This window comes from Mustela nigripes, chromosome 1 (assembly GCF_022355385.1).
Source record: "Mustela nigripes isolate SB6536 chromosome 1, MUSNIG.SB6536, whole genome shotgun sequence".
NCBI lineage: Eukaryota > Metazoa > Chordata > Mammalia > Carnivora > Mustelidae > Mustela > Mustela nigripes.
This window is the reverse complement of record NC_081557.1, coordinates 110,810,040-110,828,780: the sequence shown is the minus strand read 5'-3', so window position 1 is coordinate 110,828,780 and position 18,741 is coordinate 110,810,040. Positions and strand designations below refer to the sequence as shown.

Sequence of the window (18,741 nt, the reverse complement as noted above, 5' to 3'; positions counted from 1 at the left end):
CAATAAGCCATGTGCACTGTGCTCGCCACGGGCCCCTCAAAGGAAATATTCCCCATGCTGAAATCTTCTAGTACCTTCGTGTTATGTTCTTCTTCCTACATTTGCAAATGAGTGAGACCAGCAACTACTCCCTCACCCAAATCAGAAATGTGGACGTTGACAGTGCCTTCCCCACACCGTGTCAACTCCAGGTACTGAAGACCTTCGAAACCTCTGCCTTTCCTCTCCCTCCACTCTGTTCCTAACCTAGTTCCATTCAAGTCTCCTCTGTGTTTCTAGAGGATCTTTCCAAGCAGTCCTTGTCTCCACACTGCAGAGAGAGATTTCCAAAAGCAGATCTAATCAGTCAACCAAACACCTTCAGGAGATACATTTCTGCTGCTTTAAGGTAGACTCAGTGAAGTATTCATTATATTCCCAGGTTTATTATGCCACCTCTTCCTTCCAAGAGAGTACCCTAGGTGCCAGGAGGGTCCAGCCTCCCCCAGGAAGCAGAGCATCTTCCTCTGGATCTTTAGGTGTTGGCTTTTGAGCTCACTGCCCCCCAACTGGGTGTCGATGCCAGGGGCAACCTGTGGCCTGCTCTCATCACACGCACAGCTCTGAAGTCAGCTGTGCCTCACGTGCCCCTAGATCAGCTGAGGAGTAAACCACTACAGGATTACATTACAATTTATTTATCCATTGTCCTGTTGGTGGCCATTAGGCTATATTCCATGTGCGGATATTATGACGAAAGCTGTTATAAACATACACCAAACCACAACCACCACCATGAGCACCCATAACATCTTTTAAGGGCTCCTTCATAACCTCATTCAAATTAACCTTCATCATTCGTGATGTGGCTCTAGTCTGCCTGGATTCAAACCGCTGAAGTGTCCATCTGGGCTCTGTCACTCCCCAGCTCCATGACCCCAGGCAAGGAACTCATTTCTCTGGGCTCAGTTTCCTTTTCGTATAAATGTGGATAAAAGCATTATGTATCTTATTAGGTGACTATGGACAGTACACAGTGTATAAGTAGAGATTCACTTAGTGTCTCATACAAACTAAGGGCCTGGTAAATGCTATTTCTGTAGAACCAGAGGAAATTGCTGATATTTGCCTATTTGATGCTGACCTCCCCATATGGCAATTTCGTGGGGTTCAACCTAACATTCTGACTGCTCCCACTGCTCTCACTTCAGCCCTACTGCATTCACCTTGTGGGTTTTAAACACATTTCACCACCACCACTCCTCCCTGGGCTGCCGTCGGTTCCTTCTACACCAGCAAGTGTCAGTTCGGATGTCGAGATCACGCTTGGATGACAGGGTTGGACGCTGTGCTACATGGTCCCTTACAGCTCTTTGCTGCCGTGCACCGACCACACTGCTCGGACCTTAGTTGCCTTTTCCCTTGCTCATCTTCTTAACCAGAGCAGCAGAGACTTCAGAGCACTACCCGTGTCCTAGCCTGTGAAACCCTTATAGGGCACTGTTTAACATCATATAGAACCTTAACATTCACGGAACCCATTTTGGGGAAATCCTTGTTAAAAAAGTTTTTTTTTTTTTAATTGAAATTCAAGTTAGTTAACATAAATTTATTATTAGTTTCAGGCACAGAGTTTAATGATTCACTGGTCGCATATAACCCCCAGTGCTCATCACATCACATGCCTCCTTACTGCCCATCACCAGGTAGCCCATCCCCCCACACTCCTCCGGCAACCCTCAATTTGTTCCCCAGAGTTAGGAGTCTCTTATGGTCTGCCTTTCTCTCTGTTTTTATCTTATTTTATTTATCCTTCCCCTATGTTCACCTGTTTTGTTCCTTAAATTCCACATATGAGTGACAGCATATGGTCTTTGTCTCTTTGATTTCCTTAGTACCACATGAATCCTGAAGTAATGATATGAAGGACCTAGTTTCCAAGTATTTTGCTTTCCAGACCCATGAAAGTACTGACAAGCAAGCATATATATATATATTTTTTTTTTTAAATAATTTTTTAAAATTTATATATATATTTTTTTAACAGAAATACGTTGCCGACCTTCTAGTACTTACATTCCTGAGATGACCTGTGCCGGAAGGTAAATCGTATATGGCAGCGAGTAACCTCCTCAATAGCAATGGAAACCTGCACAGTGATAAGAAACTTACAGTTTGTATTTCCACAGCACGTTGCACTTAGCTCATCTGACAGACCTGGTTCATGTTCAGTATCTTATTAAAGCACTTATTTCTACACAGTGAGATTGAGAGTAAAGTTCCTTTCAAAACAGAGTTATTTCGAAAACCTAAAGAATCTCAAGAGAAATTATCTTTGCCATTTGTCAGGGATTTTGAGGATGGAGATATTACAAGTTTCTAGTACTTTCTCAAGCATGAAAGAGGAAAGATTTCAGAGGAGAAAGACCAGGACTGTGGGGTCTAATTACGCAGGAGCTTCCAGACTGCAAGGTGTATTATTGTATGTTTATTGATATGGTAATAACGGAGGTCCATACCCAGAAAGAAAAGACAGAATACTGGGGACAAGGAAGCTTTCTGTTTATGTATATAGAGGGGACAAGAAAAACAGAAGTTCATGGCAATGAAAAGGGCAGAGAATTTGTGGCAAATAGTTAAATAAATTATAGCATGATCATATAATGGAATATTACCCAAGTACCTAGAAACCCATTTCCAAAGAACCCTTAATGCCTTGAGATAAGTAGTTTTAAAAAGCACAATATACATCTGTTAAAAACACCACATTCCAAAACATATGAAGCATACAAAGTTGTGGAAAATAATCACTTCTGCATTGAGATATCAGCGCATTTTTTTTTCTTTTTTTGAGTTTTCTAGGGAGAGCTCATAAGACTCTGTCAATCCAATTTGACTATGACAATCTGGGATTCAGAATTGGGCTCCAATTTAGGTTTGGACACTAAGCTGTTACAGGATCTTGGAAAAATCACCTGACATTTTTGAGCCTTCATTACCTAATCAGAAAGGGCATTACAACACTGTTTTAGCCACAGGGTACTAAGCGATTCACAGGGCATGGCTTATCTAAAAAGTACCTGGGAATTTGTGATACACATATTTAAATTGAAAAGAGGCCCAGAAAACTTGGTCAGAGACCAGGAAGGAAAAAACGTTAGGCAACTGCTCGCCGAGTGTGAAAATTTCCATTTGGTTTTGGATGGTCACAGCAGCCTATTACATCATTATGACTATCAGCGTCTCTAGTCAAATTTGTACACATTTATCAATGAGAACGTTATTTAAGAACTCTGAGTTAAAGATAAATACTCTCATGCAGAATTGCATCAATTCATTTCTTATAGGACACCGCACCAACCCACTGTAACAAAAGGATACGAAGGAATGATTTGTGGGTAGAAAAGAAGAAAAGAATCCACATGAGGTTTGACGTATGAAGGAGATCACAAATGGCGCAGCTCACCTTGACAGTCTCATACCAACAGGGCTGCTTGACTTGGTAATAGACTACTGATTTGTACTCTGAGATGCCTTCGTATCCAGCACCAGGATGAATTGCTTTCTTTGGACGGAAAGAAAAATTAAGAGATGATTTTTTGACTGCTTTTTATTTTAATTCCAGTAGAGTAGAGTATTAGTTTCCAGTGCATAATACAGAGATCTGACCATTCTATACATTACTCAGCACTCATCGCGGCTGTGCTCTGCAGCCATCCCCTCTCGCACTATCGCACCCATCCCCCCACCCACCTTGTCTGGTGGCCATCTGCTCTCTGTGATTAAGAATCGGTTTCTTGGTTTGTCTCTGTTTTCTTCCCCTTTGTTCGTTTTGTTTCTTAAATTCCACACATGCGTGAACTCATATAATATTTGTCTTTGTCTGAGTAACTTATTTCGCTTAGCATAATACTCTAGCTCTGCCCAGATTGTTGCAAATGGCAAGATTTCATTCTTTTGATGGCTGGGTAATAACCCATTGCGTGTATATACCCATCTTCTTTATCCACTTGTCAGCTGATGGACACTGGGCTGTTGTAGATAACACTGCTGTAAACATAGGGGTGCATGTATCCCTCGGAGTTAGGGTTTTTGTCTTTTGGGAGTAAATACTAAAAGGGAATAACTTCATCAAGAAAAATAAGAGCACTCCACCCTCCACGCAGCCTGCGTATGCCCCACACTGGCACACAGCAGCCAGTCGCACTTGGAGGCTAAGAGCAGGGGGAAGAATGAGTTTCTGCTCCTTTGTTTGAGGGTGTAAGTACAGAACTACGTAGTCACTAAGGGACCCAGCATCACCCTAACACCCCCATGCCGTAAATTTCATCCCCTTTTCCATCTGCAGACAGACATTCTCCTTCCTTCCTCTTCCTTTCTCTCTCAGGGAGCAGCAGGCCGGTGCAGGTGACCAGGAGCCGTGGCACACGTGCAGACGCACTGCTGTAGGAGGTCCCGTCTGTGCTCTGTTTTAAGGACCTGGTGTACAGGTCTAGCGTATTCACTAAAACTCAGGGCTGTGTTTTCTCCTGGTAATGAGCCACTTACTTCAGTAAAACCAGGCCTCAAAGGGAGGCACTTCCAAGCTAGTTAGCAAAGCTGTGATGGGAGCCATCAGGAGAAGACACACCCCTGAACTCACGGGACTCAAGGGCTCTATCAGTAGCAGGGAGAAGTCACCCACCTACCAGGGCCCACCACATCATTTGCCCCCGCAACACGGACTATGACTTCACTCAGTCCCCTGTTGCCTTCAAAGGTGATCATGCCGATGGAGAAGGAAGGGGGTGCGCCCTCTGCCATGCCCTCACAGACTCTGGTGAGCAGGCACTCAGAGAGCTTGGGTCTTCAGTGCCACAGAAGGTATCTAGTGGTAACTACGGCTCATACGGGGGGAGCTAGATCTCAGCTGAGACAACAGGAGCCTCCGTGATTTCAGAATCAACAACCACTACTTCTCTGTCTGGACAGAAGGCTGCCACGGGTGGAGGAACTCCTGACTGAACGCCAGGATACCTGGATCTAGTCTTATCTCCTCCACGACCTTCTGTATTTCTGTGAGAAAAGAGCTTACCCCTTTTGGGTTGCAGTTTCCTGATTACTAAAACAAAACCTAAAGACCGGGGGGCGGGGGGGGAGTTAATGTGACCCAAGAGCTCTACCAGTTTAACAGCTCTCTACAGGCAGTGTCTCCTCTGGTTCTCTGGCTCCGTACACGCAGTGCCTTCTGGGCACCCAGGCCACCCACCCCACCCCAGCCCCACAAGCCCTACCAGGCTTGAAACTGGCCAAAAAACTTGCAAATGATACAGAACTTCTGGATCAGAAGCATACACATGAAATCACTAGCGGCTGGAAATACTTCTTAGAACAGGGAAAATAATGAAAATAAGAGTCTATAGTCGGTTAAGCGGCTGCCTTCGGCTCTGGTCATGATCCTGGGGTCCTGGGATTGAGCCCCACAGCAGGCTCCCTGCTAAATCAGGAAGCCTGCTTCTCCCTCTCCCTCTGCCACTCTCCCTGCTTGTGCTCTCTCTGTCAAATAAATAAATAAAATCTTTAAAAAATTTTTAAATTTTGAAAACAAGAGTCTAAATGGGTTCCTTTGTAAACTCAGTAATTGCTGATCACAAGTTTAATAGGTTTCATCCCTTTTCCTTACAAAGAAAGCAAACGCACCCTAACATGGAGATCAAGTCACCTCAGACCAAAGTCCCCTGTTGGAAAGAAGTGTGTGATGGCAGCAGGACATCTGGGTGGTCCCACCTACCTCCAAGAGCTTGCCCTCCTCATCGTACACAGACATGGTCACCTCCACGTTCTTCGGCGTCTTCTTTTTCCCTTTGTCAAACTCCCCGTGGATTAGGGTGACGTAAATATCATTCCGCACGTCGCCTGCAAAAGGATAAACCATCCCGTGAGCAGTACTCAGAGAGTCATTTTGAATTTTCAGGATGTAATAAGATATAACGTGTACAAAAAATATGAAATGCTCTGACTTGGGGCGCCTGGGTGGCTAAGTCGGTTAAGCGTCTGCCTTGGGTTCAGGTCATGATCTCGGGGTCCTGGGATCGAGGCCTGCATCAGGCTCCCTGCTCCGTGGGGAGTCGGCTTCTTCCTCTGGCCCTCCCCCTACCAACTGAACTCTCTCTTTCACTCTCTCTCTCTCTCTCTCTCTCTCAGATAAATAAATAAAATCTTAACAACAACAAAAGGTGACTTTACAGGGAGCTCTTCACAGAGCAGATGTATGTATTGTATGTAATGAATTCTTCAGCTTCCCTCACCCTATCTTTCCATATACACCAAAGTAGCCCTAAAATGTAGTGTTTAAAACAAACTCTTTTCAACAGTAATACTTTGTTCTATTTATTAATAACTGTTTTCTAATAATAAGTACACAATGTATTTTATTAGGTTACAGCGGCAGATTTTTTTTTTTTTAGTATGCCTTGGAGGGTGGTATTCTAACACATCTGAAAATAACAGAAGCTAACATTTATTGGGTATTTCCTCTGTGCTAGGCACTGTTCAACATGTTTTATAGGTAAACATTACGTGTATTTAAATCAGCTTAATTGTTTTTACCAGTAACAGAATCATTCCTGCTTGTCATATTCCTAGTTGTCCAGCAAAAAATTTTAATAACTAATTAGCAAATGAACAGCCCCCACAGGGAAGAAAAAAATTGAATGTTAGTAAGACGCTTAAACAAAACCTAGAACGAATGAAAGGCATCCCAAGTTCCTGGCCAGGAAGGCTCGGTATTATAAAAAGGATTCCAAAATCTGTACTGTATTAAACTGCCCCCCAATGTAAAAAAAAAAATTAAAATGTTCCAGCACAATAAGAAAACAGGGGCGCATATTTAGAGCACTTTTCATTCCCATCACTCATCTACTTAGGAAAAAATTAAAGTCTTGCCCGCAGTTGGCTAAGGTGAAGCAAAAGGGGCTTATTCATACAACATAGTTCAAAATCTTCACGGACATACACTTTGTCCATAGAGAAACTGATAATTTGTGTTAAAAGCCTTATCGGACAAAGCAACTTCACGGGTAATATTTGTCCCACAGTGTTAAGAATGCAAGCAAAGATTTATCTATGAGGATATTTACTGTGGTATTGTTTACTAAAGTGAAAACTTGGAAAATCCTCAATTTCCAACAATAGGCAGCAGTCTGAATAAATTACAGAATAATCAGATGAGATAATTTCATTTATTCATTTAAAAAACTCACTGAGCGCCTGCTGTGTACCAAGCACTGTGCCAGTGTTTGGGAAACAACAGTGAGCCATGCACCAGGTTCACTCTCACACAGCCTATGGTCTAGTGGAGGAGAGAAGCCATTAGCAGAAAATCAGAGACAAAAATGCATCATTACCAATGAAGGAAAAGGTCAGGCTCTGTGAAGGCATAACACTAAGTCCCAACTGTGTCTGGAGGCTGTGAGAATCTTCCCTCTGAACTGATATTGGAGACAGGAGAGTAAAAAGGTGCAAATGCAGTACGTGCAAAGGTCCAGAGGCAGTAGACAGGATCGTGGTCTAAACATACGATTCGTCCAGGGAACTGATGGCAGCAGCTACCACTAATGTAGCTACTGCAATGGAGAAGGGGAGATGGGAATGGACTCGAAGCCTTCCAAAGGTAAAACTGACAAGTCTTAGTCTCTAACTTTATGTAAGGTGTAAAGGAAAGGGAGGTTCAAGCTGACTGTCAGGCTTCTTGTTGGTGCAACTGGATGGACAAGGGTGCCATTCTCTTAGATAAAATACAACAGAAGAGCTAGTCTAGATGCAAAGACCACAAGTTCCAGATGGGGATTCTGAGTAAGAATTAACCAGTAAGAGGAGAAGAGAGATCCAGTCAGATAGGAACAGTAGCTACTGAAGTCCTGAGGCAGGCAGTAGTTGGATCTACAGTACCGGAGTTCAAAGGAGCAGTCTTGGGGCTAAGGAAATGGATTTAAAGACAACTAGTTCACAGAGGCAAAATGAGTGTATGAGATCACACAGAAAGAGGATATAGGTATGAGAAGGGAAAGAGGCCTGCTGTGGACTGAACTGTTCCCCCTAAATTCGTATGTCTAGGCCCTCACCCCTAATACCTCCAAATGCGACTGTATTTGGAGATGGGCCCCTTAAACGGATGACTAAGGTAAAATGAGGTCATAAGGTGGGCGCTAATCCGATATAACTGGTGTCCTTATAACAACAGATTAGACCAGGGGGCCCCATGTGAGGACGCAGTAAGAAGAAGGCCATCTCCAAGCCAAGGAGGGACGTTTAGAAGAACCAACCCCAATGACATCTCAGACTTTTGGCTTCCAGAAGTATGAGAAGATAAATGTCTATTGTTGAAGCTGCCCAGCCCTGTGGGTACTTTAATAGGGCAGCCCAAGCAAACTGACAGAGGACATAAGGACCAGATGCTGAGGAACTCCAACATTTAAAGGCAGGGTAGGTGACATGGTGGCAAAGGGAAATGGAGACAAAGAGACCAACGTGGGTCCCTGATAATGAAGGCACACTGTTTCCCCAAGAGGGTGGTCAACAGTGTCACATGCTGCTGAAGGAACCCGAGATAATCTTTAGGCTAAAAAATATCCACTGGACCTAGTGACATCCACTCTCGGGTAACTCAAGTGACACCATTCTGGTGAGAACAGAGGGTGACTGGCAGATGCAGAAGAAGAGATAGAGCACGTTATGTGATGGCTTCTGAGATTCTGGTTGTGCAGATGACAAAGACAACAGGAGCGCCTGGGCTAGAGGGGAAAGTCGGGCTGAGGGAATGACTTCGGGCATCTCTGTAGCCTGTTCAAATGGGGGTGAGGAGCAACAAGGTAAAGAGCATTGGTCTGGACTTACTTCTCAAAACTGCCTGATCACCAGAATCAGCAGGGGGGCCCTGGTTTTACAAACTGAAATCAAGTCTCTCGATCACTGTGGGAACCTGTATTATAATGTTGATCCAAAGACCAGCATTTGGGTGCTGATCCAAAGACCAGCTGATCCAAAGACCAGCATTTGGGCGCCATTGTCCTAGGTGATTACCTGAGCCTATGACGGCCCTGGTGGTCCAGGAACCAAGCCTATTGACTAGAAAGATTAGAAAGAATCTTGCCAGCCAGATTTCAAAGACAAATTCACTTTGTTCCCTAAAATAAACTTCTCCGTGTTATTGTTTCAGATTTTCACTCTTGCTGTCGTAATAACACTGCCTTCGGTTATAGGGGTATCACCAGTGCTTATTTCTTTTTAAATAAGAAGACAAAACACTTTCACAGAATGAAGATGAAGACACACTGGGCTGAGTGAGGCTGGAAGGGATGACATCAGCAGATAAAGAACCACCTTCTTTCACAAGAAAAGAAAAAGACGGTCTACCGTTTTACAGACAACTTTTTCCTACTCATCCTTTTTAAGGCCAACTATGTGCAGAGGATATGTGTGTGGCAACACATCATCACTGCCCCTTCTTCTCCAGAAGGAGGAATAAGATGTTGTGTTACTTTAACGGAACCCCAAGTTTTATACAGAAGACAACAGCATGGTTTTCTAAAATTTTCTTAACATGCCAAAGGTTACTTACTTATATATTCTATTTACTTATCTGCAAAAATATATATCATATTTTAATATTTATAACACATATGCTTAATGTAATACACATACATATCTTATAGAAAGTCACTTGAAAGGATTTCTTTTATTACTATAAAGATTAAGAAATCAATGGGTTAAGTCTGCAAACTTAAGAGAACACCCGTGCAGATCACCAACATATGGTGACAGAAAAGACAAAATGAAAATAAGAAAACTGTGGAATGTTTACATTCTTATGACCACACGTATGGGGAGAGCCAAGAGCACAGTCAGAGATTAAGCAAATGGAGCAAAGGGTCTGACAGACACTGAGCTGAGCACACCCCTCACTGGAACTTCTTGGCCAGCAGCCGCAATGCTGGTGATGTCATCCCGAGAAAGGGACACGTGACGAGGCACATCACTCTCGGGGCCTAAAACCTGTGCTACGATTAGCGATCCTTACTGGATAATGTAGGGAAGAATTTCAGAGGAGCCTGAGCCGAGCAGAAAGGAAAAGCACAAAGAGGAACTTTTGAGTTAACACGTAAAAGCATCACCCTGGGCTCGTGCACCGGGTACTGTGGCCCTCTTAGAATTTCCCACTGTCTTGATACCACAGATGCAGGTCACTAACGACCACAGAGGTTCTTATCTTGACTCCACCGTCCCATAGAAGTAACTGTTGCATGGAAGGAGAAACTACAGGTTGCAGAACAGGTGAACCACGCAAAAGCTTTTACCTGGAAGTATTATTTCAGGAAATCCCATTTTTCGGGCAATGGCAGTTGATCTATCCACCAAGTGCGAAAAATTCTTCTGAACCTGTGTGAGGTCACCCGGCAAAAGCTTCAAAGATACCCAAAGTCCTTTAAAGAAATAAAGAATGAACTTTTAGCTCTTTTTATGATCGATACCAAAAATACCCATAGAAAACTGAAAAATAAAATATACAGATATTTTATTATAAAAATGTATGCTCCCCCAGTTAGCTTATCATTTTCATGACATTCCTATCAAAATCACAACAAGACTTCCTTGAGAATTTGACAGAGGTATGAATGAACACATGTTTACTTGGGGGAAAAGAAACACGAATAAAGATAGCCCCTATCAGATACCAAAATATTGTAGAGCTATAATGAAGTATTTTACTAGTGGTAGAAAAGATATACATAAATCAATGGAAATAATTAGATTAAGTACTATAATATATAGCAATTTAATATATAGTAAAGATGCATAACAAATCCTGAAAAAAGAAACAACATCACAAATGTGCTGGAATAATTTTCTTGCTACTTAAAAACAGAATCAACTAATTTCTCACCTCATGTTTTCATTAAAATAAATTCCTAATAAAATTAAAAAATTAAATAAACCTTTTTTCTAAGTATAGACAAATGAAGAAATCACATACAGAAAGAATTATCTAGGGGCACCTGGGTGGCTCAGTCGGTTAAGCGTCTGACTCTTAACCTGAGGGAAGCTCAGGTCATGATCTCACGGTCAAGGGACTGAATCCCATATGGGGCTCTACACTCACTGGGGAGTCTGCATGAGGATTCTCTCCCTCTGCTGCTCCCCACACTTGTGTCCATGTGCACATGTGTACTCTTTCTAAAGTAAATAAATTAATCTCAAAGAAAAAAAATTATCTATACACAAATGGAAAGTTTTGATATTTATAAAGAAGTGAAAGGCATGCTACAAAAGGGTAAAATACCTATTATGAAATTACAAGAAAAACAACAAATAAATAGAACCTGTATAGACAATTCACAAAGAAGTACATGAAGTTGGCAAATATTTAACAAATCAAAAATTGAAAAATACATGTTCTATATAAGACATCGTTATCTTCATGAAAACTGAGAAGGAAAACTTTAGAAAAACTCACAAATGCATAGGAAGTCTAGGTAATTCCCCACCAAGTAGTTTTTTTTCTAACTGCAAGAGAACTATGGAAGTCTACTTTTCACATATCAAATAGGTAAAGGGTTTTTTTTTAGATTTTTTTTTTTTAAAAGATTTATTTATTTATTTGACAGAGAGAGATCACAAGTAGGCAGAGAGGCAGGCAGAGAGAGAGAGGAGGAAGCAGGCTCCCTGCTGAGCAGAGAGCCCGATGCGGGACTCGATCCCAGGACCCTGAGATCATGACCTGAGCCGAAGGCAGCGGCTTAACCCACTGAGCCACCCAGGCGCCTAGATTTTTTTTTTTGAGAGAGAGAGAGAGCACATGAATAGCGGGGGAAGAGGAGAAAATCCTAAGCACGCCCCACGCTCAGCACAGAGCCTGACACATGGCAGGATCTCACGACCCTGAGATCATGACCTGAGCCAAAATAAAGAGCTGAGCACTTAACCAACAGAGCCATGCAGGCACCCAACAAATAGATTTTTAACTATCAGGTCACCAAGCAGGCACCATGGTAATTAGCACCACTGGCAGAAGTTGATGGAAAGCAATCTGGTAATATGGGTATCTCTGAGTTGGAGCCTGTTCCCATCATTTGCCCCAGCTGTCCTACTTCTGGGAATTTTCTTGGGGAGATAACCCTAAATATGGAAAAAGCTTCACATATAAAAGTAGTCACAGCAGAGTTATTTAAATTTATAATGGGGACAAAATAGAAAACACTTAAATGCTTCCCTATGGGGATCCAAGCAATGCAATATCATGCAGCCAGCCACAGAAACAATATTTGTTATGAGCATAAAAACATTTGAAAAGCACTTGCTTTGTTAAGCAGCAAGAGAGCAAATACTTTTTTTCACTTTTCTGACAGGAAATTACTCATGCACAGCAATTTACTTAGTATAAGGATTTTCCACTCTAATAAATCATATCCTAGGTTAGGGGTTCTAAAATAACAGATATGTATTTCATTATTTGTTTCCAGATTCTTTTTTATTTTTAAAGATTTTATTTATTTTACAGAGAGAGAGAGACAGATCACAAGTTGGCAGAGAGGCAGGCAGAGGGAGAAGGAGAAGCAGGCTCCCCACCAAGTAGAGAGCCCGATGTGGGGCTCGATCCCAGGACCCTGAGACCCCAACCAAGCCTAGAGCAAAGGCCTGAGCCAATGAGCCACCCAGGTGCCCCCAGATTCTTTTTTTTTTTTTTAAGATTTTATTTATTTGACAGAGAGAGAGATCATAAGTAGGCAAAGGGACAGGCAGAGAGAGGGTGGGAAGCAGGGTCCCCGCTGAGCAGAGAGCTCCATGTTTGGCTTGATCCCAAGACCCTGGGATCATGACCTGAGCTGAAGGCAGAGGCTTAACCCACTGAGCCACCCAGGCGCCCTTATTTTCAGATTCTTTAACGCTTCCTCACATGTCTTTCCTACCCAGATCAACTGTGAACACATGGAAAATGAAATGTGCTGATAATAATGTGTTTCCTGATTGCTTCCGCTTCAGTAGAAGATAGTTCCAGGGTGGTAAAAAAACAAAAAGTGACCCATCTTCAAAATTGTCCCCAAATCATCACTATTGTGGTATTTGAATTATAAAATTTTAACTGGTTTTTTAAAAATACTATTCGAATTTAAAATGCAGTTTCAATGAGTAGAATTTCTTAGTTAAAACTGTGTCAACAGGACGATATATGGAAACACTAAAAACAACTCAAAGTGTTTTGCTAGCTAGCCCATTATTTCATATTATTATCTGTTCAGGGGTGCCTGGGTGGCTCGGGTCATGATCCAGCCACTGGGCTCCTGGCTCTGTGGGGAGTCTGCTTCTCCCTACCCCAACTTTTGTGTGCATTCTCTCTCAAATAAATAAATCAAATCTTTAAAAAAATGAATATCCATTCATTTGTATTACTTTGGTCTCTTTACTCTTGATTTTAGGTAATGTAATGGGACAAGCATTCCGAGGGTGGTACATAATTATCCCCAAACTTGATTCTCCTTGTGCATTTACCTAGAATCAGCATTGGGATTGTAGGGGAGACAAAACTGAGAAAGGGCTCCTGGGATAAAAATTTGTTCCACAGAATTTACAAAACAGAGCTGTGATCCAATTCCGTGCTGAGTGCAGCCTCTAAGCTCTTCAGTGTTAACCGCATTCAGCAGGAAGCTGCAGGGAGCGGTCCCCAGCAGGGTCTGCTTTGCATCAGAGAAAGGCAGAGAAAAGCTTGAGCAGTCCAAGGACCCAGCTCCAGTGCTGCCCCCACAAGTCCCCTCCCAGCGTAGTGCGCGCAGGGCTGTGTACCTTGTCCTTTGTGATTCACTTCCTTTGCTGCTATCACCTTATTCAAGACTGAAGTGAGTGGCTCGTTCTCCCCAATCACATGGGATGTTATCAGGGGTGACATGATTAGCTGTCTCTGCCGGATATACGTTTCCATTGCAATTCTGGGAAAGTTAGAAATGAGAGGTTAAAAAAAGAAAAAAAAAGAAGAGGAAGTTTCTATAGCACAGCTTCAGATAGGATGGGTCCTATGGAAGTAATTTGGAAATCTAAACACTACACATACCTCACTAGAGGACTCTCCCTTTCCTTTATTTTTCCATTGGGGACCTGTCTTGGTCATTTCCAAGATGAATTTGGAGTCCAAGGTAGGCACCCAATGGAAAAAGGAAAAAAACCACTTCCCAAGAACAAATAAAACTGATGGCAAATGTTAAAATCAGAGGCAAGGCCTGATGCTCTTTGTGAGGTGGGGGAGGCTGAAGTCATGGAACTGTAGCAGCAGCGGGGATGGGACAGGTGACCTGGCCTCCGGTCCTGGTTCTACCTGACATAAGCTCTGGGCCTCAGTTTCCTCATCTGTAAAATGGGCCGAGATCACCTGCCTGCAAAGGCCTCCATCTGGCACCAGCACTCACGCATGCAACAGCTTTCGGAGGGTGCTCTCAGACCCTTGGAGTGAGAGTGAGATGGCACGGCCACCAGCAAACCGGCTTCACTCTCATGATCAACCAGGCTGAGATCCAAGACCTAAACACAGCCCCTCCTGACAGCACAAGCGCTCTCAGGAAGCACAGATCAGCCTGCTGTGGGTCAGCGGGCTCCCTCTCTGCTGTGGTCTTGTTCTCTCGCCCAACACGACACAGGCCAGCCTTCTCTGCAGCCATCTGATCTGTGCCAGGACAGCAGCGAGGAAACCTACTGCGGTGTCTCACTGAAGAGCGAGGTGGCTGCGGACTGAGTGGCTGCCTTCAAAGAACGCTCCCTTAGACGGACTAGCAGAATCTATCCAGGAGGCACTCCTCATATAATACGCTGTAAAGCTTATTGATGAGGTAAGTTATGAAAGCATCTGCTATAAATCTTGGGAGTTAAAAGCCAGAGACTGTGATCTGCATCATGAATGCTTTACAGTGCCTGTTGGCTGCAGTGACCGATAATCAAATTAGGGCTGGGCTCCTCGGAAACTCAGAGTGCATTATCACACAGTGAAAGCGACCTCAGGGCTGTTTCAACACAGCTTCGGGATGGGAGCTAGTTCAGAGATGAGGCAGGGGGGCACACAACCAAAAGAAGAAACCCACCTCAGAAGTGAAACAAGCATACAGAATAACTTCCACATCCATGTGTGCTGCTCCTATCACGTACATACACATCTCATATGCATATCTAGGTAATGATATAGGTAACCTATAATATCTAGGTAATGATAGGTAACTATAACAGCGATACACAGTAACATTATACATGTATATGTAACAGGAACATTCATGGACATGAAGGTTCTTTAAGTCTATATTTATCATAAGTATAATATATACATCATAATATATCTATATACTCATTTATTCTATATATTATATCATATTTATTAATGTTTAAGTTAAATGTATCAATATATTAAATATGACTATATCTTAATGTATTAATATAAGATTATAGTTAGTAAATTATATTTGTTACACTTAACATATTTAAAATATTTGAATGTATATATATATATTTATATTGGGATCAGCATCCATGAATTTGAAAGTCACCTCATTAATTCATATTAGCACTAAGCAACATAAAATATTTACTTCACCACATTCTTAGAGGGTCAGTATATAGGTAGTAGGGTATTAGATAAGCCCTTTTAAAAAATTATTTATAGCAGCCTCTGGATGAAGGAAGGAACTGCTACTTAGCGAGAGCTATCTGTACTATTACATTTAGAAACTGGTCTAAAGCTAGTGGGCTTTAAACTAAATGAGAAGATTTTTATACTTTAAATAAAATTATATATCATGTATAGTTTTTGTAGAAAAAATAGAAATACAGAGTAAACAAAATTGGCAAAATTTTGTTAAAGGTTAAAAAAAAAGGCAAAATCACCTTTTGCCACATCAACAGAAAGAATCACTGTTAATTATGGAGTATATTCTCTGAAATATCTAAATTTTGAGGCTTTTAATGCACTGTAATAGTTTATATTCCTATAACTACTGTATATTTCCTTCTACCCAGCCAAACTCTGGATATTATATATATATTTTTAAAACTCAGTCAAACCAAATACCAAAACTCCTTGTTTAAACCAAATTGTACTGATTCTCAATGAATTTATGGGCCATTTCTTTCTGTGTATCTGTGCACGTTTGGGTGCATATATACACACATACATTATTTTATGTTCATATCCTTATGAATTTCTATTAATTATATAGTAACAATATTCATTTTCTTTTAATACACATTGCAAACATTTTACTAAACTTTATTCTGTACTTGTTATTTAAAATTTTTGTGTGGTTTACCTGCCAATTTTTCTTTTTCAGTCAGATCTTTGAGTCTGACTCAGCAAGGCCTCCCACTCACCACTATTATATAAAACTCTGATTTTCCTGTAGTATTTTAAGATTTTAGTTCTTATACTTACACATTTAAATCATCTAAAATTTCCCGTGGCACACGATGTGAGACAGGTTTTAACCTGGGTTTTGTAAATGGGAGGCTAATTGTGTCAAATAGTTCATTTCTGCATAGTTCCTATTTCTCCACTGATTTGTGCTATGATTTTTTAAAAATCGTATGTTAATTTCAGTATCCTTGGGCTGGTTTCCAGAGTTCTCAGCGGTTCTACTGATCTACTGTGGCAGCTGCAGGCTGGCTGAGACAAGGCTTTCCATCTGGAACTGAGCACTGATAGGACCGCTCCATTAGGGCTCCATTCCAGCATGGTCTGCCATCTCCTCGAGGCCGCCACCACCCACGCCCAGGATAAGGCGACCGCAACTGCTAGAGCCTTAATATTCACACATACACTTCTTCAGAGGCCTGTGGGTTCACACCTGCTGGCCCATGACCCACAGGCGCCCACACAGGGTTCCAGCTCCTGAAGCTCAGCCCGGAGACCTTAGCAGAGCTCTTCAGGCAATCCTTTGGTGTCCTCCCCCAACAGGCACCCAGGCATTACTAGTCAGCCCCTCACTCTCCAACCTCCTTAATACCTTCTACCCTGAGTGTGTTCTCCAGCTGGAAGCTTGTTAGTGGCAGCCTCCTGACCCACCAGACCACATTTTGCACTCTAACAAGATCTCCAGGGAACCCTGAGCTGTCCTACAGGATGCTCTGTCCTCGGTAATACCTGTTTCTGACAACAGAGTGCAAATATACTCTGGCCTTTGTGACACCTACGAGGCACCATTTTCTGGTTTCTGGTGCAGATACAGATTTGCCCCTTCTATTCCATCGGTCCTTTCTATCGAACCAGAAAAGTTAGGCTTACCCTCCTACATGTGATCTCAATATAAAGGACTCTGAATAGAGTCTTCTGTCGGCTTCTATCTCACAATCTTCCAGTTACAAGGCTTTCCATCTGGAACTGAGCAAACGGTTCCTAGCACCCGGTTCTGTGTTAACAGATCATTCAAAGAACTCATCCAGGTCCGGGATCAATGCCAAAGTACTTACTGCTGAAAGGGAATAAAATGCTGCTTTTCTTCATCATCCACCTTCCCATGTATGATATCAGTGATATCCATCACTAGGAAAAAGATAAAACTTAATTAAAGAACTTAACTGTGTCAGGCTTCAGTAAGTTACTATGGAAAACTACAGTATCTGCAAACACAGGACACTAGAGAAGTGAGATACCACGTGGGGACACTTAGGTCTTTGCCAGCGATGACTCCCAGTGCCCAGCCTGCAGAACAATTCATCAGGAGCTCAAATACGGAGCTCAGGGTTTGGATTTTTCTCAGATCAATCCCGCAGACTACCCACTTCTTAAAATTCTACACAACCAAATGCTAAATTCTTGAGAAATCGGAAACCAGATTGGTTTTGTTTTGTTTTGTTTTGTTTTTTAGCAAGCCTGCATTCAAAGACACAGAACACACATATTTTATATCAGGGGTACCAACAGAATGAGGACTTGAGAGAGAAACTCAAGACTCGAAGGGGTCAACCAACTCTTGGACTTGATGCGGTTGCACCTGGCTTCCACATTCACTAGGGAAGGCAGGACAGGGCACCAGCACCACAGAACAGAAGATCGTGCAGTGATTTGCTTCTCTGCACACAAGAAGAGCAACAAATACAGCACATCCTGTGCCCACAGCGTCTGTTATCTTACTTATACTGACACTATTATTTGCCCTACTTTACAAGGCAAGGAAACACCGGTGCCTGGGTGGCTCAGTCGGTTAAGCTCAGGTCATAATCCCGGGGTCCAGGACTGAGTCCCGCACTGGGCTCCCTGCTCGGCGGGGAGTCTGCTTCTCCCTCTGCCCTTCACCCTGTTCGTGGTCTTTCTCTCTCCCAAATAAAATAAAATCGTAAGGAAAAAAAGAGAGAGAGATGAGGACACCGAGCACAGGAAAGGTTGCCCCAGACCAGAAGTTTTAAGCAGTGACGCTGGGGTATGGACCCATCAGCAATTATGGGACCAAATCACTTAAGCCAACAATGCCCGGCTACCCAGAGAACTAATAAGTGGGCCACCCTACAGCTGTTCAGACCAGGCAGGGCCCACAGCCAAGAGGCTAGCCCTGGGTTAATGAATTACAATCGGGCCATAAAACACACACTCACCATGCTCTCCCTAGATAACCTGTTTGGAGATTAGAAGAAGTACTGAGATAGGAGACATTTCTCAGATGAAAAACTAAAGGACAAGAAGGAAATGCCTTCTCGAAGTAACCCAAACCACAGTGGATAAGGCTGGGGAAATAATAATGTTGGTGAAAGGATGCAGCAAAAGCT

General features: G+C 42.5%; 1 protein-coding gene across 1 annotated transcript in view; it reads right to left on the bottom strand.

Moving 5' to 3' along the window:
• DOCK5 (dedicator of cytokinesis 5) overlaps nt 1-18,741 on the bottom strand; it is a 211,730-nt gene that overhangs the window by 86,487 nt on the left and 106,502 nt on the right. Inside the window, exons 11-16 of the mRNA XM_059372023.1 lie at nt 17,449-17,521; nt 13,795-13,937; nt 10,314-10,439; nt 5,750-5,874; nt 3,446-3,544; nt 2,056-2,128 (exon numbers count right to left, since the gene is read on the bottom strand). Of these exons, the coding sequence (XP_059228006.1) occupies nt 2,056-2,128; nt 3,446-3,544; nt 5,750-5,874; nt 10,314-10,439; nt 13,795-13,937; nt 17,449-17,521 (639 nt within the window). The remainder of the gene's footprint in view (nt 1-2,055; nt 2,129-3,445; nt 3,545-5,749; nt 5,875-10,313; nt 10,440-13,794; nt 13,938-17,448; nt 17,522-18,741) is intronic.